The 24,363-nt window shown below is 37.7% G+C and overlaps 1 protein-coding gene across 1 annotated transcript in view; it reads right to left on the bottom strand.

The window, feature by feature from the left end:
• Positions 1–24,363, bottom strand: part of LOC149225603 (uncharacterized) — a 150,356-nt gene that overhangs the window by 41,180 nt on the left and 84,813 nt on the right. Inside the window, exons 3-5 of the mRNA XM_089377191.1 lie at positions 14,292–14,815; positions 10,131–10,260; positions 982–1,158 (exon numbers count right to left, since the gene is read on the bottom strand). Coding sequence (XP_089233317.1) covers positions 982–1,158; positions 10,131–10,260; positions 14,292–14,815 — 831 coding nt within the window. The remainder of the gene's footprint in view (positions 1–981; positions 1,159–10,130; positions 10,261–14,291; positions 14,816–24,363) is intronic.

Consider the following 24,363-nt stretch of genomic DNA (forward strand, 5'->3'; position numbering starts at 1 on the left):
GAAACGTTTCTCCACACATTTCCCTAAGTTTTCCCCAAAGGGAGGCATGGGAAAATGTTTCCCCAATTACCCTGCAGCCCCTAGAAGAAGGGCAACATCTAGGGTGCATCACTATGGAACATTGTTCATAAGTAATGAGTATGGAGTTCTGATTGGATAGTTAAAAGGCATAATACTTGCTAAGATTTTGCAAATGGGGCAGCAAGCTAAGTGCTCTTGACTATGGAGAAAACACCATAGGTAAGCGAACATGAGCCAGAGGAGTCTTTGGATGGATGACGTTGGGAAGTCCTGGTTACTAGGTGCAAAGTCCCAAAGGTGATAATTGAAACTGATTCATGTCACTGGTTTCAATCCTTCTTCACCCCCATGAGCATCACCTGATGCAATAAGAACTAAGTAGACTATTCAAACCCATAAGAAATTGGTCATTAGTTAAAGACGCCGATGGATATCAGTCATAGATAATGACTTTCAATCAGTACTTAATCCCAAAAAAATGATATCTCACAAGATCATTACTGTAACTACATTTTAGTAAAACATCACCAATATGATGTGATTATCTAAACAGTCTCTAACTGTTTGAGGGCATCTGAAAGCTATATGTTTCTACATTTTTTTTCTCTAACTCGTGTAAAGACCAATAGCTGGGGCCATCAAAAGACCCTTATCCTGATTAAGGTAACAACAAATAGATCAAATATGGACTCGGCTTGCATAAAGAAATGTCTAAACAAAGCTGGATTGAAAATAACAGCATCAACAACATCCTCTTTACAGATGTCATTACTACAGAACATAGCCAAAGCTCTAATATTCTTCACACTTATGCAGTGGGAAGCAAAAGGAAAGAGGAAAAATCTCCCATGTATATTCATAAAAAAATAAGCAAGATTTATGTTTTATTCATTGTAAGAAAACCAAAAAAATTATTATCCTCGAGCATTCAAAATATATCCACATCTTTTACAAACTTGCCTCTGGAGACCGCAAGTCTACAGCTGAATGCATCACGACTTCTTTCACTGCACCCGCCACAGCCTGAAGACATTCAATTCGACCAAGAATAGATGACTCAACCGCACCAGTCTTCCGAGAACCTGCACTGCTTACTTCATGTCCCTCCACTCCTCGCCTATTATAGCCAACTGCAAACTGGCAACATCATCAAAATTGTTAGAGATTAGTAAGTGTGGCCATTGGATATCATAAGACAGCCAGGGAGGTCATAAACACAAGCTTTAAACTGCTATATTTCAATGAAAAATGCAATCAGCCAAGCTTTGTTGTCATAATGAGAGCAATATTTATGTGGTTCAATTCATAAACTTCCCAGGTTCCATCTGCAGACCTTGAGCAAGCGAAATCAAGCACGAAAACCCTATATATGATTCTAGATTTAACACAAAACAAAGGACAAAATCCCTTGCCAAATGACATTCAAACAGAATTTTCCAATATACACAAAAACCATGCCATTCTAGTAAATTATGCACATGCTTACATGTTAGCAATGGCTTTTCATTTGCAACTCGGGTCAGATCAACTTGTGATAAACATATATGCTCTATATTGTCATTATACAGCAAAGATTTCTGTGACCTGCTTTCTTTTAAGTAAAAGATTGCTTGTTATGGACTTAAAATAGCAACTAAACTGGAATACTTCAAAAAATAAATTATAATTACTTGTCTCGTGTATCATCTTATCCTCAGCCATCCAGCATGCACTCTTGGAAATATCTCATTTTTGGTGAAAAAGGGTTTCTACACAAAGGTTTAGGGTTTACGGGTTTCTACACAAAGGTTTAGGATTTACACTGTCTGGGGAAGGTTGTTATCCTATTTAATCCACACCAGCTTTCCATACTTTTACTATGGGGTACATGTTAGGTGCCTTATTATAAAATAAAATTATAACATTACTTAATAGTTTATATTTGTTTATTGTTTATTACTAAGGCATTAGTCATGACTGTTACAAAGAGGCAACATGTAACCCTATTATTTGCCTCTCTTCGTAATCTTATCATCGTCTTCTTTCATATCCAATATTGATTATCTTATTTTCACTATGAGTGAATGACAGGGTATCTCTATTTGTTTCTAGAATTGTAATGGTGTTGTTTGGTCTTCTGTTGTTTTATCTTATTTATGGAGGAATTTTACTTTTTTCACAGACTCGTAACAGCCCAGAAAAGGCCCTTCCCCAGTTAGGAGTTATCACTAGATCTCAATTTTTAGACATGGGACATGGAGGTTGGGTGGTATTCAGGGCTCCAGAGGCATGGCACGTATTAAGTCTAAGGTTTCTCTTATAGCATCGAAGGAGCATCGCAGATACAAGCTTGAATTCAAGTGGGGATCAACCCCCCTTTGAGATGCTTTTGTTGTTGTTTCTACATCACCCCAACTTTCATGACCTTTGTGATCCATATTGATGGCGACTCATATCTTGACTTATACATAAAGATATCACACTGCTCTTTGTTGGGTGAATTTATTCTTCTTGATGACTTTAATGCTTGCACTAAGACCATATAACACCAAATCATGATCTCATTCAGGACTAACTTTGCATATGCGAGGACTTGAAGGATTTTGGATCACAAAGATATTCTATAAATGGGCAAAGACTGGTGACAGTATATTGGAGACAACCTCTTCAACTAGGTGAGTCACACACTAAGCATTCTTAATAGGCACCCATGCATCCTAGATTCCAACAATTACTTGTGATTTCCCCATATCAAAGGAGCCAATGTAGTTGATTATGTCGTCACCTCTAGGTCATTGAATGCCCATATTCAAAATTTCCATGTCTCTCATTCACTCGTTGTCATACATGCCTATTCTGATTTTATCCTTCCCAATTCCAACTCCTCCCCACCATCAAGAAGGTCTCATTTTTCTCACCATCATACTATCCATTTTGACATCTTATGTGGAACAACTTAGTAGATGCATCTACCTCAACTAATTCATCACAAATATTCCCTTCCCAATATCATTGTCAAATATGACTTTCTATTCAACAGCCCTAGGATGCTTATTTTAACTCTTTTCCCCATATCCTCGATTGCTCAAAACTGATTCGCCCACATCCTATGTACTATCTGCTTGATGAAGAATGTAATACCATAGAAAAACACCTTCACTTTTGTCTTATGCAAGATCGTTCTTCTATCCCAATTGTCTATAATAAGTATCAATATTTCTTAAGGTAAAAGAGATTTGCCTCCTTGTAACATGAGCTTCTCAACATTGTTCACCTCACCCCTAAGACCTTATGGTAGACCCTTCTTTCAAAGAAAGCCAATCCCTCAAATATTGATCATCTTAATCCAGTCTCCATGTCAAATTCCTTTAAGATGTATTTGGTTAGTGCCATGTTACCACAAAGTCTAGCAGGCCTAGTGCAAAGCCTCACTACAAAACCTAGGTCTTCTCGCAACAAGAGATCAGCCAACACTACTGTTGAAAAATGTAATTAGGTTCAATCTTCATAATTATCATTGTACTTGTATCTTTGTATTTTCCATGTAATATCAAAAGAAGAAAAAGAAATTATTATTATTATATTTATTTCATTAGTCAAGCATGTTCTCCATGCTTCTAAGGTTTATAGAGTCATAAGAATATTTGTCATGAGTCAATTTATTGTACTGGAATCAAGTCCCATTTGGACTTTTGAAAGAAAGTGAAAAAGAGTTTTATTTAAGTCAAAATAGTCAATTTTGTCTCCACAAGACCAAGTCCGCCTTGGAAGGGACGTATTCGACCTCCTGGATGTGTATATATATAGTGTAGTTCGACCTCATTGGAGGACAAGCAAGAAACTCTGATTTCTATGCCAAGAAGAGAAAGAAAACCAACGAAAAAGTCAAGAAAAAGAGTTAAAGTCAAGAGAGAGAAAGCGAAAGTCAATGAGGAAGAAGAATTTGTCACACGTGCAAAATTTTGCACTAGAATCTGCCACACAAGCCAAATTTCAAAGAGTTGCATGAGCCGAAAATGGCAGACCTATTGCAAGGGCCAAAAATCTGTTGTAGGGGCTGAAAATCAGAGTTTGACTATCGTTGACTTGGTTGGCTTTAAATTGATTGAGAAAGATTTGAAGGAGGGCTAACTTGGGTCTTGTGGACAGTCTTGGTTTTGTTTTTGGTCCTAGATTTCTCACTTTGATTTGATTCTATAAGAAGAGAAGAGTTCACTAGGTTTTCCCCCTTGTGGAGTTTTTCTCTGGATTGGAACCTATATCTTGTGTCCATTGTCTGATCTTCATGTTCATGTTTTGGTAATTGTTTGATGAAGAGAACATAATAAAATTAATAAGAACCTAATTGGTTGCCTTAGTGATTTCTGGTTAAAATTGGCAACTAGGGCCAAAGTCCACATTGGATAGCTCATTTGATGGAAATAATTATTGCATTGAATTCCTCTTTTCGAGAGGACCAAAATCGACCTAAAGATCACTAAATTTGGACAAGGAGAAATGTGTTTTTGAAGTGAAGCCCACACATGTGCAAATTATTAAGGTCAACCACATCATCATGTAGGCTCATGAAACCCAAGTGACATGTCTTTTCACCCACATTGATTCATATAAACAAAAGAGACCTCCATCCTCATTTCTCATCATCACAACTCATCATTTCTCTCTCTCCTCATCTGATTGCATTGTACAAATTGCAAGCAGCCTATCTCTCTCTCACACATGCGGATTTCAGGAGGCATCTTTCACAGTTTTGACTTCATTTGACCACCAATAATTCGACCTTGGAAGGCCACTCCATGAGGGGTTCAGTCATGCATTACAAGGTCAACCAATGTCTTCAAGAATGTCTCCACAATCTGCTTCTACAATGGTTCAGCTGATCTTTAACAATGTTTCACCAAGTTCAAGATCTCTTCATGTCTGCCTTAAACTCTCCAAGATGATTTTTCTCCAAGTCTGCTCAAAAAATAGCTCAACAACCAAATTAAAACTCTGTTATAGCTTCAGAAGGTTCATAGGAGGACCTCAAGAATAACTCCTATATAGGGTCTTCAATAATATTGCCTTTACACAACAGTTCTTTTTGGAAACTTGGCATCACACTTAAAAGACCACAGTTCTGAGCATGACTTGGACTGAGATTTTCAACTTACTGTGGTTTGGATCTGCTGCTGCTATTACAGACAATATAATGTATTCAATTCCGTGTTAATTCACCTTTCAGCCACTGTAATTTCCTTACTGTTTCTTGAGATAACTCTGACCTGCGGCTGAACTAAAAACCATTACCCTGGCTCGGTGACCAATAACAGTAGTGACACTTTATTGGGTTATTCAATCGGTCTCGACATCGCAGCTGGTTATGGACAACATTCTTTCACAGTCTCTGAACAAACAAGCTAAGCCGGAGAAATCATGGCGGGTTAAAGCTGAAAAAAAGGGCAAGAAAAAAGACAAGTACCGTGCTCAGAATGCTGAGGTACAGGCCGCCATGTCAGTGGGAGGAGTGGCCGCGGCCGTGGCCGCTGTAGCGGCTGCAACGGCGCGTTGTCAAGACAATGGGGGACAGTCGAAGACAAGCATGGCCGTGGCATCGGCTGCAGCCCTCGTTGCAGCGCAGTGCGTTGAGAAGGCAGTGTCCATGGGAGCTGATCGCCGGCAACTGGCTTCTCTTCTTACTTCTGCTGTTAATGTCAAAACCCCTGGAGATATCGTCACTTTGACAGCCGGAGCAGCCACAGGGTTCAGTCAGCACGTTGCTGTGGATCCGCGGTTCAGCGCGAGGAAAGATGGGAATCTGGTGACGTTCGAGATGTGCCGAAGCATCTTGAACACGCTCACATGGAGATTCGATGTTAAATGGGGGAAAATGGAGTTTGCAGACAAAGTGTTTGAGAAAAGTCCTGAACGAAACGCTATTGATTGGAAGGCATCGCTTTCTGGTTCTGTGAAGAATGGGAGAGTGGACGATGCACTGGAGTTGTTTTGGGCAAAGACTGAAAGAAATGTGGTCTCATGGACTACCATGAATACAGGACATGCGCAGAAGGACTGTATGGACAAGGCACTTCTGGCCGGAGGCAAGCAGCGAATCTGCTCCTCATTCTCGCCAGACTTGCTTGCAGAGGTTCCTCTTTTGACTCAGCCAGATCTGTTGGAAGAATCTCAGGAATTTCAAATCCAAGTCAAACTACTGGGAAAGACAAGGATGCATTGGGTTCGAGCAACAGATCTAGTCCAGGATCTACTGCAAAAACTGGAATGCCAGCTGGGGATCCCCTCCTCCCTCATCAGATTGTTATATAAGGGTAAGCAACTATTGAATCCCCTACCTCTCTCTTTTTACAGCATTCATAAGGACGCCTCCATCGAGGCTTCTTTTCGTTTAAGAGGTGGTTCCTTTGGGCAGACCTCCTCTGCCCCTTTTTTCTCTTACAAAGATGCAGCTAGCAAAGACGCTGCCCAACCTCAGTCTTCTTCGAAAACAGCCCATCCAAACGGGGCTCCAAAGCCTTTTTTGGTAGATAAATCAGAGGAAATTCCCTCCCTCAATTTCACTCATCCTGAGATTGAAAATCGTTTACAGATTTTCGAAGAATCGGCACTCATCTGCAGATTTAATGGGCTTTGGCCTCGCACAGCAGATCTTTACCAATGGATCCACTCCACTTGGACCAAAAAAAGCAAGATTTACTTATGTTCAAAAGGATTCTTCATTGTGGTTTTTGACTCAAATGAAGATTACCAGAAGGCCTTAATGGAAGGCCCTTGGTTCTGGGGTGCGGCTGGGCTCTTTCTCACCCCCTGGTTTCCAGATTTTGACCCTTCTACAGCAGTCATCACCAAGCTTCCCATTTGGGTCAGGCTCCCGAATCTTCCAGCTCATCTATGGCATGCATCTGTTTTCATAGCCATTGGAGAATCTTTGGGACGGTTCCTGGCTGTAGACAGCTCAAGAAAGGAAAATGGTCTTTACACCTACGGCAGACTTTGTGCAGAAATAGACATCAGTAAAGGACTACCGGATCAGATTAATCTCAAGATTGGAGATTTCCATTGGACTCAAACCTTAGATTACGAGAACACAGCCTTCAGATGCCGCCATTGCCATCAAACGGGGCACCTCCAAAATACATGTTCTCAGTTTCTCCAAAAAAAAAAAGAATCTAAATCGCAAACCCAAATCCAAGCGCTAGAATCCTTGTGAGCCTCCCCGCTCAATGTACAATCTAGATTTCTCTAGCTCGGGGGAGGAGGAAATTGAAGATGTTTTGCAGAATGATGAGGCCACAGTAGCAGATGTGAAGAATGATGTGATTCCGATGGACACTCCCTCGGGTGATCCAGCAGCATCCTCTGACCCACAGCTTTCTCAGAAACATACTCATTTCTCTTCTTCCTCAGATTCTGACAAGGAGATTCTGCCGCCAAGGCAGAATAGTCTTCAGATTGTCATGGCTCAGCCAAACTCCACTGGGTGGGTCAAAGTAAACAAGAAAAAAGGCAAAAAATGTCGTGTGGTTGGAAATGACTCCTCGGGGTAGTTCTCTAAGCCGAGTTCTTTCTTTTTGTTCTCCTTTGTCTACTTAGTCCTTTCATGGAATGTCTCTTAGCACGAGGTGGTTAGCCTTTCACCGATGGCTCCCTTGCTTTTCTGCTTCGCTTGCTTGCAAGCTTGATTGTACTATACTTTTCTTTTCTTAATAGAATTAGTCTTTATTCAGAAAAAAAAAAAAAAAAAAAAAACTCTGACCTGCGGCTTTCTCTCAAGGAATCTGCACTCTAATTACAAGGATAATCCCTTTCCAAACTCACCCTTGCCTTTCTTCTTCCTTGCCTCAGTCACTATCTCTTTTCTCTGCGAATTTCGGATGATATGGCCTTTTCTTGCTCAGAAATGGGAGAACTCGTCCTTATATTTATAGTAGTTTGTGTCTACTGAAGAGACATGTCAGTTGAAAAAGTGTGTGAGCCTACATAAGTCAGCTAGCAGACTTTTTATTTCAACATATAAAATTCAAAAATTAATTTATTCGAATTGCTTGAGAGTTACAGGGCAAGTAAGGGCTTAATGGAAAGGTCTTGAGCCCCTCTTTAAGCTGGTATAGGAGACTTTAAAGAGATAATATCCCTACAACAAAAAAATATTTTTAATGTGACTAATCTTAAGGTATGGGACAGTCAGAATTAAAAATTAATATCTCTCAAATGGCAAAGAGTTAGAAGGCAGATGGATACTTGTTGGAAAGGGCTTGACGCTCTCTTTAATCTGGTATAAAGACTTTTTAAGATGATGTCTCATAATGGTGGAAAAAATATTTTCTTCGTGACTATCTAGGAGCTTTTGAGTTTAGGGCTTTAAGTCTTGCAATTTATGAAAATAGGATTTCAATTCTTGTCTAGGGCAGCTTGCATATTAGGCCTTTCTTAGGGCATCATCAATAATACATTAATGCACAAGGACTTGCTTAGGGTTTGTTTAGGGCAGCACCATAGGCTAGAGTTTTCTTAATCAAGCATAGGACAAAGGCTAGGTCAAAATAGGGTATTTAGGGCTTGCTTCACATAGAATTTAGGGTTTGCCAAACTTAGGGTTTCCAAGTTTCTTGCAAGCTAGGGTTTCATCTTTAAATGCACTTTACGGCTAGGGTTTTAAATCAATGCTCTTAATGCATTTGGCACCAATCAATGCTCATCAATCGATTTGGGTTTAGTCAAGTAGTTAGGTTTTAGGGCCTCTTCAACAATGCCATATTGGCATCAATGACAACTTTGACCAACAGCTTGCGGGAGAAGTCCTCTTTAAGTGGTTGCTCAAAAGGCCCAACGAATATGATCTTCTTCTTAAGATTTTAACTTAGGAATTAGGAAAAGTACATTCATTAATTATTTGATTAATGTAGACTTTGGGCTAATGTTCTTCTAAGGATAAATAATTAATTATTTAAGTGACTTAGATCTAAACTCCACCGTTGATCGAAGAAAGCTAGGATTTAATCATAGCCCACACTCACTCTGGCGATTAGGGATTTGGCCTATGGAGAATTATAAAAGCAGCATAAGGGAGAGGATGAAGACACAACACAATAGAGATTCAGAGAGAGATTTTTTTGAAGAATTTGCATTAGTCATAGTGCAGATTCGGTGAGTGAGAGATTCACAGGCTCAAGAAATCAGAAAAGTGTGCTGTTGGGAGTTCAAGTGAATGCACAAAAGGGTCGAGATTCGCTTGAGGTTGAGGCCGGTGTGTGCCGTGAGCTTGGAGAGGCCGAAAGTGTCACGTTCGAATTTGTGGAGTGGTTTCATAAGTGTGGGGAGGCTAGGGTGTTGAGGCCACACTAGTAAAGGGGCCAAGTAGCTTCAGGAGGGCCGAACTAGTGAAGGACAGCCAGCAAAGTGCAGGATGAATTTCTAGGGGCCGATTTTGCCAGCTTCCAATAGCTGTATTTCGCTGTATTTTTCGACGGCCATTTTCCTTGGTAAGGGAGCACATTATTTCTCTGAAAAAATTAAATGAAGAGAGATTGGAGGGTTAAAATAATTGCTGTTCTTGTTTAATTTTTTCTGGGTTATTTTCCAAATATTTGCTTCTGCTATTTCCCGAGTTAAGTGCCAGAGAATTTTCTATTTGTAGTTTTCAGATTTTATTTACTGCAAAAAAAATCATTTACTGGGAAAAATAATTTACGAGGGCAAAATAACTGCATGAGACATTAAATCTGAAACTGGCACCTGAAAAAATAACATTGAGAAAGCATGTTATCTGTTCAAGCACTCAGAATTCAAATGTAAAGCAGCTGTAATAACAAAGTCTCTCTCTCTTACAAGCAGAAAATCCAAAATTTTAAACACAAATGCATACAATAGATTGTCAATGTCTGAAAACCTCAGAAAGCTGTACAATCAAGCATTTAATTATTTGCACAATGGGACATTCACAAATTTGCTAAACCCGGTACTCCATTCAAACACAATAATGATGGGAGAGGCAAACTTGAAAAAAGTCAGTATGTGATTTTAGAAAATTTAGAGTTCAGGCAGCAAATATTCGATTTTCCATTTCTCAGTCAAAAATAATAGAAAATATATAATTGGAATAAAGCATCATAGAGAGGCAAAGGAGAAGGAACCTTGAGAGGCTTTTCAGCTTTAAATTTTGTATCGCCAATGTGCTCCTTGACAAGTTTCAATACAACTTTGTGAAGATCATCCTCCTTCAATAGACATGTTGCTTGAACAGGGAGAATGCGATGACACCACCTGAAATGTTTCTCTCAGTAATCACACCTAAATATGAAACTCATACATTCAGAAAGTCAGCAATGTGTTTGTTCATTAACTTAGTAATTCAGTTCTTTACTATAATAAAATAAAAATACCTAAGAAATATAGACATGCATATCAACATCGATGAATTCAAATAGAGTAAACAAGAGGCATTTTCTCATCCTGACAATGTTGTGAGAGATAAGAAGTTTGTTTGACAATCAGTTGGCCTGTCACTTACATGATAACTTTAGATACCAAAAATAGCAAATCAACTAAAATAGGTGAATCAAAAAGCATGATACCAGCATATTTGCGCCTAATACAAACACTTGTATGAAGTTATGAAAGAGTAACTTTGAAGAAAAGAGGGTGGCAAATAACTACAGCAAGTGTGAAGCTCGCTCCTTGCATTTGTGAGAAGTACGATTTGGAAATTAATACAGTAATACTTTATCTGAAGTCATCTACTCCATCTTATTTCAAAATTCAGACATACTAATCGAACCAAACAGATACATGACACTACTCTTCTAACTTTGTATCTAGAAAAACACTAACCAGTCTACTGAGCAGAGTAATTAAGAGGTTGAGATGTTAGAACTTATTTCTATTGGTGTGCACTCAGTCTAGTTGGACAGTCTGCCATATGCTCTAGTGGCTTGTCACATTCCCAAGCAGTGAGAAAAATCCCTAGACAATTGAGCATCAATCTAATCTTCCTATCAATAAATTTTGTTGTTACTTCCAATCTTCATCGCATGGTACCTGTAATGATAAAGATTGTACTCAAAAACATTAACCCAAGGACAAGGATAGCTCATTCAAAAATATTACCAGAGGCAGCTGTCACACATTCTTGCCAAATCAATAACCTTCAGCATAAACATGTGATTCTTCAAATTATATTTCTTTTTACGTTGGCAAAAGTTAAAATTGAACTTTTAATTATGCTAGAATTACCAAAAACAGTCCCTGGGAATTAGACATATCAACATAAGGGGTACAATCCATGGAGTAGCATCTAAAGCAGCTCTGAAAGCTAATATATATTAATTAGATAAAGATAATCATCAAACAAGCTAAGGGAAGAATAGAATGCACTTTAAAGGGTCAACATGACAAAATAGCTGCTTACTTCTGTGCTTTCCTCCATAAAAACCAACTATGTGGGACATAGAGCTCAACATGTTCGACTCATGGGATAAGATCATCCATAATGTCTTACTACAATCAATATGCACGTGCAGGATTGCTGTACAATACCAACTCTGGACAACCAAGTGCAGGGTACAAGAGCCATTATGTCCATCATCTTTAAATGTGAAATTGACTCAAATAATAGATCACTGGAGACCACTTTTGCATTATTCATCTATGCTTCTGCAAAGAGAGCCTTTGCAAAACAACTAATGTTTCACATGACCATTTCTCCATACCCATGGTTGTTTTGAAAACATTATGCATTCCAGTGATAAATTTAGTCTCAACTATTGGTGTCAAGACGATGAGCTGCTATAATTTATCAAATATTTTTAGGATGTGCAATGAACATAAGAAAAGATAAAATAATTTTATTAATGTCCACGAAATGACCAAAATAAATAGGAAAATTGGAGTTAAAAAGGACATCCAATGTAGGTACATGGTGGAAGTGAGAGAGGAACGCCTACATTGATGCCATAAAAAATAAATAAGGATAACCATCCAAGTATCTAGCTAAAAGAAACTACAAGAGAATATGCAAGTACATCATAAATGCTAAAAAACTAAATGCAATAAAAAACAGGGGGATGTCAAGACATGTTGCAGACCAATATCAACATTGATTTAGGGTAACAAGCAAGCTTCTCATTGCAGTCAGCAATCACTATGAAAGGGTTAATCCATTGTCCGATATAGGGAGTATTTGGGGTTAGGAGGTATGGCTGGATGTCGTAGGATTGTCCCTAGCAGTGTAACTGGGTACGAAGGACTCACTAGAGTTAATGATAGTATAGGCATGGTGAACATTTAATATAAAGTGAATTGAGTCCAATAATTTTGTTATTATTAAATAACACCCACTAGGTAGTTAGCCTTGAATAAATGCAAATGGCCACATTAAAGAAGGCCCACTAACTGTTAGAAAAAGTGTACCAAGGACAAGTGTTCCTAAGGCTTGGTGTCTAGCCTAGGAAAAGGTGTCTTAACATGACCCCCTTGACTTAACTTTATGAGAAATAAAGTTAAAGTGACTTTATGAGACATAAAGTCATAAAGTGACTTTTTGAGTTAATTAATGAAAAGGGAACTTAGGGGATAAAGTGACTTATGGGTCAATGAGAGATTAAATCCCCACCCTTGATCTCAATGGCTAAGATCTAATCTTAGCCATTGGATCTTAAGGTTAGGTCTCTCTTCATTATGAGAGAACAAAAAGGAAACTCAAGGAGGAATTAGGCACCATTTTCCATGCTTTTTTCAAAAGATTTGGAGAAGAGGAGAAAAGGAGGCTGAGAGAGCTATTACAGTAGGAAAAGGGAAAAGTACAACAGGAAACAGCAAAGTACAACAGCTACAGGCATGAATTCCAAGGCAGAGGTTGAGCACGAGTTTTGAGGAGAAGGTCAGCGCATTTATTGCTACTATCTGAGCACAAAAATCAAGGGGCCTGTCAGACATTTATTGCAGGCTGTCAGGGCGTGATTTTCTGAGCAGCCTGGGCCAAAAATTGAGGGGCTGTCCAATATTAATTGCTGACAGGAGCATCGCATTTTCGAGGGTGTCAGGCTCGGACTTGTCGGGAACCAACTAGTCTGAGAGGCACAACAGAATGGCATAGCAACCTGGTAATTGACAATTTATCAACTTTAATTATTATCACAATTAGATTAAATATTTAGAGAGACCAGTGCCTTATGGGGTCAAAATTACTCATTCAATATAAATCGGATACCAAGTCACCAGATGAACAGTTGTTGCTTAGGATGCACACTATCCTTGGTTAGTTTTAAGTTAAATGCCTACCTCAGTCCTTTCTCTCGGTTGTTTTGAAACTAGTCTCAAGTGTAGGTTGTGGAGAGAAGCCCAGGGAAAGATAGCAAAGGCTATATTAAAGACACCTCCCCTAGAATTCTAACTACCCAATGCCTACGGCGCTGCAGAGATTGTGGCTCTGACGATTGCAAGGTCATCGTGTTAACCACAAGACAGGGTCTAGATTTCGCAAGCTAGATGAGAAAGGTGGTCCTAGAGTCTTGTGTTAAAAATGGCAACTAGGGCCAAACTCCACCATGGACAGCTCATATGATGGAGATGATATTTTTATTGGATTCCTCTTTTTGAGAGGTGCAAGATTGAGCTAAAGATCATTTCATTCTGAGAACTAGAAATGGAATTATGAATTTATTTCTTCTATGGACAAATTGTCAAGGTCAGCCAGAAGTCCAATGTAGGCTTGTGAAGCCCAATGGACGTGTCTCTTCACCCTCAACGTTGTGTACAAATAGAAGAGGCATTTTCCTCATCTGGACATACCTCAACACGTATCTTTCTCTCTCTTCTCTCATTAGTTCGTACAACAAGCTGGAGCATCTTCTTCCCTAGGCATTGACTTGGGTTGACTGAAATTGCAAGTCGAAAATTTCAGAATCTGTTTTGGACAAATTAAGAGACGTTGACTAGCGTTGACCAAGGGTCAAACTTACTCCTCAGACCAGAAAAAAATGCCAGGCCTATGATATGTGGAATCTTAAGAATCAATCAGACAAAGAGGCCATCCAGAAATATTCGAAACAAAAATAAGATCAGATGTAGTTTACAGGAAATGCGCTATTTACTGAAGTGAAGAACATTTCAGAACAGAGACAAGTGTCAGGCCCACAACATGTAAAATCTAAAGAACCAATCAAACAAATGAAACCATAAAGAAATATTTGAAACAAAAATAAGAAATGAGCCTAAATATATGCCTATTGAAAATAACATGCACTGTAATTATAGATCAGATATTGAGGAAGACTACTGCATTAGAAATGACTTACAATGGACGTTTTATTTCTCCTGACTCCATGGCCTGAAATATTTTTGCCAAAACTCCAACAATATCTTGAACATGGTTTCCTGGTAACGAGAAGAATATAATCCCATTTCTTGCCAACTTCACCAGGGAGAGCACAAAAGATTTTTTAGCTGGTTCATTTACATCAGCATCTCCAGAATTCAAGTGCTTCCCCTCTGGAATATGATATGTTACAAAGGAAGACTCCTCTGAAGCTTGCCCTATTTCTTGAATTGAATTTGGTTCGCCATAAGAACCTGTGGATGCAAGGCACTCAACTTCTGATTCCAAATCATCGAGTGTATCAGATGTAGGTATACAGCTTGAAAACTCTTCTTCTTTGGTCATCTTTTTATGCCTCTTGCTTGTTGCATTCTCAACCTGGTCTACGCCATGCGCTTCTGTCATTCCTCCAGAAGTTTGTTCAGTTTTGCTTCTCTTCAAAATTTGAGATGCATCAGCAGATCCCAGGTCATCTCTTGATGCACATGTAGATAAGTCAAAATACTGCACAAGTTGAAAAATATAAAGAAACAAGAAAACTGGTAAGAAGGCAAAATCACCATGTAAAAATCAAACCAGAGAGAAGGCCAATTTGTGCAGTAACATTTAGAATTCTTCACGAAAAGCTTAAATTATTTTACGAACCCTAGCAACACATAGCTATGCTCTTGAATGAAATTTAGGCAAGATGATACACTGTTCAAATTTTTAATATGATACAAAAAAAGAACGAGGAAGGAATTAAAGGCCAAAACACGCTCAATCGGGACACATTTGCAGCTCAGGAGCACTCAATGACCAACTTAACTGTCATCAAACAAAGCAGGACTTCAAAAGAAACTCAAACATGACTTGATTGTTATTATGTTTTCTACCCATTTTCTCTTATTCCTAAAATACTCATGTAGATGAATTTAAAAAATGGGAGAAGGAAATATATTGTTGTAACGTCCAAGAGTGGCAAAAACTGGACAATGGAATGGGAGTTAGAGCATGCATAACTATGGCAAGGGAGGACCATTAGTCATCTCCAACCTACGCTGAGCCTGTGTAAATAGAGGAGTCTACATGTCTTGAGTGATTCTTGTGCTCCTTAAATGGGCCTTCACTATGGATTAAGCTCATTTGACCTTAAAGCAAGGTCATCCAACGGGTGCAGGACCTCTATAAGGTTATTCACAAACTGGAAGACCTCCCCTTATGAGAAAACGACCTCCTTCTCTTTGGTCTATGAATAAAATATATAACTGATTATAACCAAGGTATGGGATAACCTTCCCTTCACCCTATATGGGAGGCTATGTCACATGGTTCGGGTTTAGGTTCGAGTCTATGACAATTAAGTTTGATTCAAGTTCGAATTTTTTAATAAGGTTCGGCTGAGGTTCGACATTAAATTTGAATATATATATATATATATATATATATATATATTAAAAATTATTACTTTCATCAATATACCTTTTTTAAAAATTAATTATCAACAATAATAGTTATATATATTTTATTAAATTTATTTTTATAAATATAACTTTTAATAATTCATAATATATATTATAAATAATAAATATATCTTTTATATATTATAACTTTTAGTAATTCAAAATTCTCAATTTGCTAACATTATTACTTTCATCAATATACATTTTTCAAAAGTTAATTATCACTAGTTATATTTATAATTATATATATTTTATTAAATTTCCTTTTATAAATATAACTTTTAATAATTCATAATATATATTATAAATATCGGGGAAGCTGGATCGGGAGAGATGATAGTAAACCTCGAAGAAAAGACTAAATTAAAGTTTGCATGGGGACTAGGCAATGCCACGAACAATCAAGCAGAAGCTATTTCTCTTTGGCAGGGACTGAATATCAGCGTCTCTAAGGGTATCAGGAACCTGATAATTATTGGTGACTCTATGATGGTAATCCAAAAATGCTTGAGGCTCGTCAAGCATGAGAACCTCCTCGAAACTGAAACCTCCCCAATCATTATAAGGATAATCTTTAAAAAAAATGAAAATGTTAAAATGTTCCACGTATTGCGTGCCAACAACCAACTGGCGGAAAGGCAAGGCAACGCCCAAGTGGTATTAGAGCAAGGCTCTTTACGAATTAACCACTCAGTTGAAATATGTCATATCCCTTGATACGGTATAAAATTATCAAACTGGTGCAGTACAGCTGGTGTACGGGTTTGCAGAACCTCAATCAGGCAATTATTATGGACAACATCCTGATGGCTTTCTGCAGTGCGTTGGGAGCAAAACAGGTGTGATAGTTGGAGTTCGTAGGCCCTGATCCGTCACAGGTCGGCTTTTTTTCCTCGCGTAGTTACTTGGAGATTTATTACAGTTCCATTTGTAGGCTGGGTTGGTACCATCGCTATTCGTTCCAGGCTTGTTTTGGCAGTGGTGGAGATGGAGGGTAGTTGTTTAGCCATGATGCAAAATCGCTTCACATTTATGGAAGAAAAGACAGGAATGAATGTCGGAATGAACCAAGCTATTATTTATAGCAGTTGGTGTTAAAATTTGGGTACCAGAGAACAAGTGGTTCCCTAAGGCTTTGATCTTTGGCCTAGGGAAAAGTGTCCAAATTTATTTGTACTTTTCTCCTAAAGTGACTTTATAAGTGGTAAAGTCAATTTAATTTAAAAGTGACTTTATAAATGGTAAAGTCAATTTAATTTAAAAGTGACTTTATAAGTGGTAAAGTTACATTCTAATTTAAAAGTGACTTTATAAGTGCTAAAGTTACATTCTAATTTAAAGGTGACTTTATTAAAGTCAATGAAGAATTAGAAAGTGAAAAAGTGACTATGGAAATAAAAGGCTAAGTGGTTCTTTATTTAAGTGGGTGAGTTAAAAAATAAAAAGTGAGAATTAAATGCACATTTATTCTCATCCCTAGATCTAAATGAATCTCAACCATTAGATCTTAGGGTAACCCAAGTGGTCATTTAGAGAGTAAAAGGAGAAGAGAAGAGGAAAAGATCATTCATTCTTTCATGAGCATTTGAGAGAAAGAGAAGAGAGAGCAAGGAGAAAATTTCTGAGCAGTGAGGAAGTGAAGGAGAGCAGCAGCATTTATTGGCACGCATCCCAAGGCAAAACTCTACAGTAGGAGAAAGGCACAAATATCGAGGAAGAGGGACAGCACAAAAATCAAGGAAGAGAGACAACAAAAAAGGGCACAAATTTCGAGGCAGATTTGGGCACGAATTTCAAGGCAACTGTACTGCTGAAATTTGTACGGTCCGTACAGTCCATACAGCAAGTTCTTGGCACATTTTTCGAGGCAATCCATACAGCAATTAATGTTGTTTTATTGATGGAAAAAAATTATGTTTTGGCTATTTGCTAATTGGCACGATTTTCTGTGTGTGGCTGTCATAATTTTGTTGTGTTTTATTTCTGCGATTTCAGCAGTTATGAAATCTCTAGATTTGTGTTTTCAGAAAATATTGTCATTTCCAAATTTTAGAATTTTTTATCATGCTTGGACTTAAAACTAAATGCATGGAGTGATAAGGAAAACAGATAACCGGAGTGGGGGTTGAAACTTCTTCAGTTGGTTGCGGATGGTTCACCATAGGATCTTGTCAGTTCAGGGAAGAATTGCCAAGAAAATGGCATCTGCTAGTAATGGAAGTGGTGGCGAGGCAGGGTTTGGTCGCAATGGGAACTTAAAGGACATGGTTGATAGCTCCTACAAGCAAGTGATAAAGGAAATAGTGAAAGAAATTAATGAAAATATGGCGGTTCTATATGCCCAATTGTCGGGTCTTGGTAAAGACATGGAATTACTCCAGAAAACCATGGAAAGTTTGAGTACAAACGTTTTGAGCCTAGGTCACAAGGTGGAAAACATCGAAGTCAAAGTCGAGACAACCACGGTCGGGGTGTTGAAAGAAGTCTTTGGATTTGGGGATGGCTCTGTCCCTCATGTTGAAGGTGTCACAGGCGCTGTAATTCGAGAATTGGAACCTGGGGTTGGTGGCATAGAAGAACTGGTCATGCCTTCGGACGAGGCCTTGGGAGAAATTGAACCTGGTAGCAGCGGGTAGCAGTTTTCTTTTCTAAGTTACATATATGTTTTGTCGATTAATAGAGTATGGTGGAGTCTTTTGGAAGGTCTATAGTATAAGCTATGTTAAAAGCTACTCGTTTTATTTAAATATATATATATATATAACATATTATAAATATAACTTTTAGTAATTCATAATTCTCCATTTGCAAACATTATTAATTTCATCAATATACATTTTTCAAAAGTTAATTAACACTAATTATAATTATCATTACATATATTTTATTAAAATCTATGTTTATAAATATAACTTTTAATAATTCATAATATATATTACAACATATTAATAATTCATAATTCTCCATTTGCTTCTATCTTAAACTACGCATATTTCCAACTTGTATGGATAGGGGTAAACAACCTCCAATGTTCCATCAACCCTTAATAACACCCTTATGATATGATATTAGATCAACCCTACTAATTTTCATAAACTTTGATTGCTAGAATAAAGGACCAATCTGACACGGGGAAAGGAAAACAGGTAAAATAACTGCACTCGAGTAATTAGGCAGGCATATCCCAAACCATTATTGTCGTTTATGGGCATTACGATTCAACTGATCTCACCATAATGAGGTGTCTACAGCTGAGAGAAAACCCATATTTATAAATGAGTGATTCAACTACGAGATTTATAAATTTATTTGAACTCACGCGCGTCACCATCCACTGAAACCTGTGTTGAATTTTAAAAAAGTTCAGAACTCAATTAGAACCTCAAGAATTAACTCCATCGGTTTGAGGGAACACTTTCCTTTCATTCAACCGGACATTTGACCATTGTATGGAAATCCAAGGAGAGAATCTGAACCAAATCAGCGTACCTAAATCGAACTTTGGTTGAACCTGAGGCGAATTTGACTTTTGTTTTGAGGTTCGCTGAACTTCGAACTTCAAGGTTCAAGTTCGGCGAACCCTGTGACATTGATGGGAGGTTAAGGTCCTTAACCTCCCTTCCCTCCCCTTTATCTCCTGTTAAGTATGTGAACAAAAGAAATAACTTATCTGAGCACAACCAAGGCAAAGGAAAACCTTCCCTTCACTCCGCTAAGGAAGATAAGGTCCTTATCTTTGCTATGTAAAGAAAAGGAATATCCTTCCCTTCCTATGCAAACTTTGGGATAACCTACACAAATCAGGTTACCCTTCCCATTCCCTTTGTTCGTATAATAAAGGATACCATGTAGATGCGTAGGATTCAAAGTGAGAAGATAGCATTGTGATTTTTTCATTTTCCTTTCTCTTGGGATAATTCTTTTCTAAAATATAACCGACAGTTGGCAAAATCCCTACCTTCATAGATTGACGAATTCATAGACAAATTGGAACATACTACAAAGAGAAAGTGGAGCATTGTATCTCTTAGATGGAAAGAACTATAATTCATCAAAATATTTATCACTCGCGGTATACAAAACTCTACTGCATTTTTAGCAAAGACAAAATATACATTTGCCAATATATACTGTTATGAATAGCTTTCCCAAGTAAGATTTAGCAGCACACTATCATTGGGAAGAATACATCCTCTAAAACTGATAGCTATAATGCTCTTTGTATCAGTTTGCTGTTAAAATTTTCTTTGAACTAGCCTTCTTAGAGATTGTAATTTTCAATGACTTCCAAGCTTCCTTTTCATAATAGCTTCAAATTTAAGGAAATTTTGTGTGTCATAAAAGCCCAAGATCCTTTATAGAGACCAAATCCACATTGGCTTAATATCCACTATTGCTTTACTCCCCTTGTCATCTTTTCCTAAGTCAATGTATGCTCCCCCACCAACCTCCCCTTGCTCAACCTCTCCTCAATATCAATGACAATGATCTGTGACTTAACCCCTGATTTGTCCATGATATTTATTTAAAGAGCATGGAGGAACATTTGTTGATGATCAAAGTGAGGCACATTCATGTAAATTATTTTATGTGTTACAAATTGCCTTTAAGTGCCATGGATTTGTTTTCCTCTGTGAGGGTTTTTAAACAAGTAAATACAAGGGTGTCTCTCATGATTTGTGTGTGAGTGGCTGTTTTATACTGTTCAACATGTGTGAATATATCATGTTTTTCTCACGTGGTTTCAGAGCACATGGAAAGCTTCATTGATTTTTTATTTAAGATCCTCGCAGCCTGCAATGACTAGAGGAGTATTGTGTAGATCTGAGTATGATTTTGTCTATTGCATAACTGTGTGTCGTAGTTGTCTTGCATACAAAGAGCAGTTCTGTTTTTGCAACTTTTTAGCATTCATGGATCTAGCGAACCCTTCCATTGAGTCCAAAACATCGTTTCCTGCTAAAAACACCTTTTGTTTTGTCCAAAAATACCTATGTTTGCCAAATATATTGTCACTTCTCTCTAGTGATTCAAAAAGGAAATGAAATAATTCTTTCCTAGAGTTTTCTTTTCTAAATTTACTGCACTATTCTTGTTTTACTGTTAAAAATTGTAGCTTGGACAGGTGTTCTAGTCTTGATAGGTGCCATTGACGATAGGGACACAGAGGAATTAATTATCTCCAAGCCCATATAATTTTTCCTAAGTTTCACCTAGAGAAAATATCTTAATTATGTAAATTCGTGATTTTTTAAATATTTCCTAAATCTAAACTTAGGGAAAGCACATAATTAATTGACATTAGTTTAGATAAGATCGATTTACCTATAGAAATTTGTAGAAAGTTTCTAAGTTGATCTTATCCATCAAATGGATCAACTTAACTTCTAATCATGGCCATTCATTTGTGAATGACAGATTGTAAAGGGAGATTGATGGGCAGCATTGGAGACAGATTAGATCACAGAGATCATTCGAGTTGGGTGAGTTTTCACTGAGACATTAAGAGGGTTTCAGCAACGGTAGTTGAAGAAAGAATTTCCGGAGTTATACTTCATCCAAGAGACTTCAAGCTATTGATTTCAAATGGAGGTTTTGCTATCAGTTTATTTTCTGCAAAAGATGGTCGAGTTAATTTTCTGGAGCAAGTGTGAGTTTGCCAAAGGTGGTGCGAGTTCTCCAGGGGGTAGTGCAAATTGCCTGGAAGACACATCGAAATTACTAGAAGCTAGATCGAGCTTCAAAAGGACACACGTGTAAGCAGTGTGATTTTGCCAGAGTCCCAGTGCGAATTGCTAGAGGCAGTGTGCATTGCAAGAAAGGGGCCAAGGGGTTATTTCCCTAGCCAAATTGATCAGCAAAGGAGAAGATAAATATTGTCAGAGCTTTGTTAGTGTGAGGCAAGCAGTTGATGTAATTTCTCAATAGCAGTTTTTATGAAGATAATAATATCAACCCTCAAACTGAAGACTGGCTTTCCCCACATTGGGGTTTTTCTAGAGACATTTGTCCAAAAATACTTGTGGTAGTTGTGTGATTGGTTTCTCGCATTTTCTGCTACAATTTTAATTTCGTGAATGGTGTTTTTCATGTTTTTATTTATTGCTTTCAGCTGAAGATTGAAATGTGCTGTGTTTTGGTTAACCAGAAAATTTCACATTTACCATGTTGTTCCAGAATATTTCATGGTTCTCTATTATTAATCCTAGTATGCCCTTTGCTTTGCACCTTGATCGATCTTAGCAAACAAGCCATAGCTTAATGGTTTTTGCCTCTTTTAGTGTTGTAGTCGCAAAGGCTCCAAGGTTCCTTTTGTTCCAGTTTGTCATATTTTCTAAAACAGACTTCAAACTTCTCTCACCCTCAATCTTCTTCTATAAGAGCAGTTAACATCCACCCAAGCTCGATGGCGTTTCTGCGGGAACCCCTTACCCAAGAATTAGGCAACAACTGGGGACTTTCAAAAGAATGGCAAATTGAAATTACTAGTTGTTCTAAGTCCAATTTGAGTGCAATTATTTTTCTCAGCTAATTTTTTGTGCTATGAGCACTAGAGTGGTCTTTTATCATCCCAGGGTTTTAGACATCCAGAAGGCATAGTCTGTAATCATCCCAGGTTTTTAGACATCCAGAAGGCATATCTTGAGCATTCAAGGACAACTTTTTGAGTGTTGTTTTTTCCTGAAAGTGCATGACTTTGCAACCACCTTTTATATGTACTGTCAATTTCGGTTCTAATGTCATCTTATTTACAGATTGTACTATGGCTAATCCAACTTAGATCATACTTACAAGTACTAATTAATTTTCTTGGAAATCTCTTATGGAAGATTTATTGGGAAGTAAGTCACTTCACTTTACAAAGTCACCTTGGTTACAAAAGTTGCCCCCATCTCATGAGGATGTCAATTGTTCATGACTTGCAGTTTCAGCATCAAGGGGTTGAACTTGACACTCTAGATGTTTCTAACAAAACAATGGAACAAGTGTGTGTAAACATAACAAGATCTGGACCCACCAACTACAAAATGAATTCACTACTTTGAATCCTAATGATTTTAATTTCCATTAAAGACTTTCTCTCAAAGTTTAAGGCTCTTGAATCTTACTTCTGGGTTGCAGCATTAACAAAGATGATGATTAGATGGTTTTCACTATTACTGTACTAGAGAGGATTTTCTTAGTCAAGGTATTACTTACAGAACACCCTCTTTTGATACAGTATGTGATTCCTTATATCAAGAAAAATAATTTCTTGCAGCATGGAGTGATCAGCATATCGGTATCGGCAAAATATGCGAGGGCCCTAAAAACATTTTTTTGGCAATATCGGAAAATATCGACAAACATAAAAAAATGCATAATATATTCATTTTTTCAGATTTTTAAACACATAAAGCAACAACGACATGAAATAAGCACATTGGCACATAAATATGAACAAAACACTGATATATATGATGTATTGGATGTCAAATAAAAATAATACATCAAAGGCGATACCAAATCATGTTGATCCCTGATAATTGTCCAATCAAGGACTCAAATGTGAATAAGCAATACAAAATAACATCACATATATAAAAGTATCTCATCATCATGAGTTATATGTAGCAAAACAAATAAAACTAGCAGCTAGCTATCTAAGATCAGTGCCGTCTCCGCCTTTTATAGGAAAACATGATGGGCTATTTGTCAGGCCTGCCCCTAGCAATAGAAGGCCCTAACCCTGCACCTAATGTCAAATAATGATTGTTGGGTATGGAGTTGTGCTCTCCTATATCTGTAGTAGATGGTGTTGACGCTAATGCTCCCACGGTCTCCTCCTCCTCATCTTCTTGTCGTTGCTCCTCCCCTGAGTCCTCCTCTTGCTGCCCATGTACTAATGGTTCCTCCTCTAACCATGTAGGTGACTCCTCCATGATGGGCACCTCAAGCTCCACCCGCGAAGTTGAAGTCGGAGATTGTAATGCACATACACTAAATCATTTATGCGTGAGAACTCCTACCTATAAGAGTGTCAAAAGAACTAATGAGTCTTGACAATTGATGGTCATTAATTACAATAAATGTAATCACTCGCTTGAAGGTTGAAGCTCAAAGTTATACTTGTTGTGCTTATTTGAGTGTATTTTCTCAAATACACTCCAATTGCACTCACATCCCGAAGAGATACAAGTTTGATTCGGGATTGAGTGCCCTTGCATCATAGCTTCGCCACCAAACGTCTCCAACAAAATAAAGAAAAAAAAGTTAAAAACTAAACATAATTAAAATTTCAAATAAAACATAATTGAATTTAAAAAATCTAAAATTATGAATTAGTAAATTGAAAATTCTAATGAGTTGCGACTTGTCACTTATGTGGCATGAAGAGTGTCCTTTCCCGAATAGCATCATCAAAGACACAATCCTAATACAACTGTATCTCGCTATTTATTTTGCTGCAAAACTCAGGATCAGGTACCATCCTATGAATACAGGTATGGAGCCCTTCCATCACCTGGCCATCAAAATCAAAGACACGTTTGTATGAAAATGTGGGGTTGAGAAAGAGTGTTGTTGCATGAATGGGTCGATGAAGCATCTCTATCCACTGATGTTATGTAA

This window comes from Pinus tabuliformis, chromosome J (genome assembly GCF_031772625.1).
Source record: "Pinus tabuliformis cultivar Carrire ecotype Pingquan chromosome J, CPIR1, whole genome shotgun sequence".
In the NCBI taxonomy this organism is placed as follows: domain Eukaryota; kingdom Viridiplantae; phylum Streptophyta; class Pinopsida; order Pinales; family Pinaceae; genus Pinus; species Pinus tabuliformis.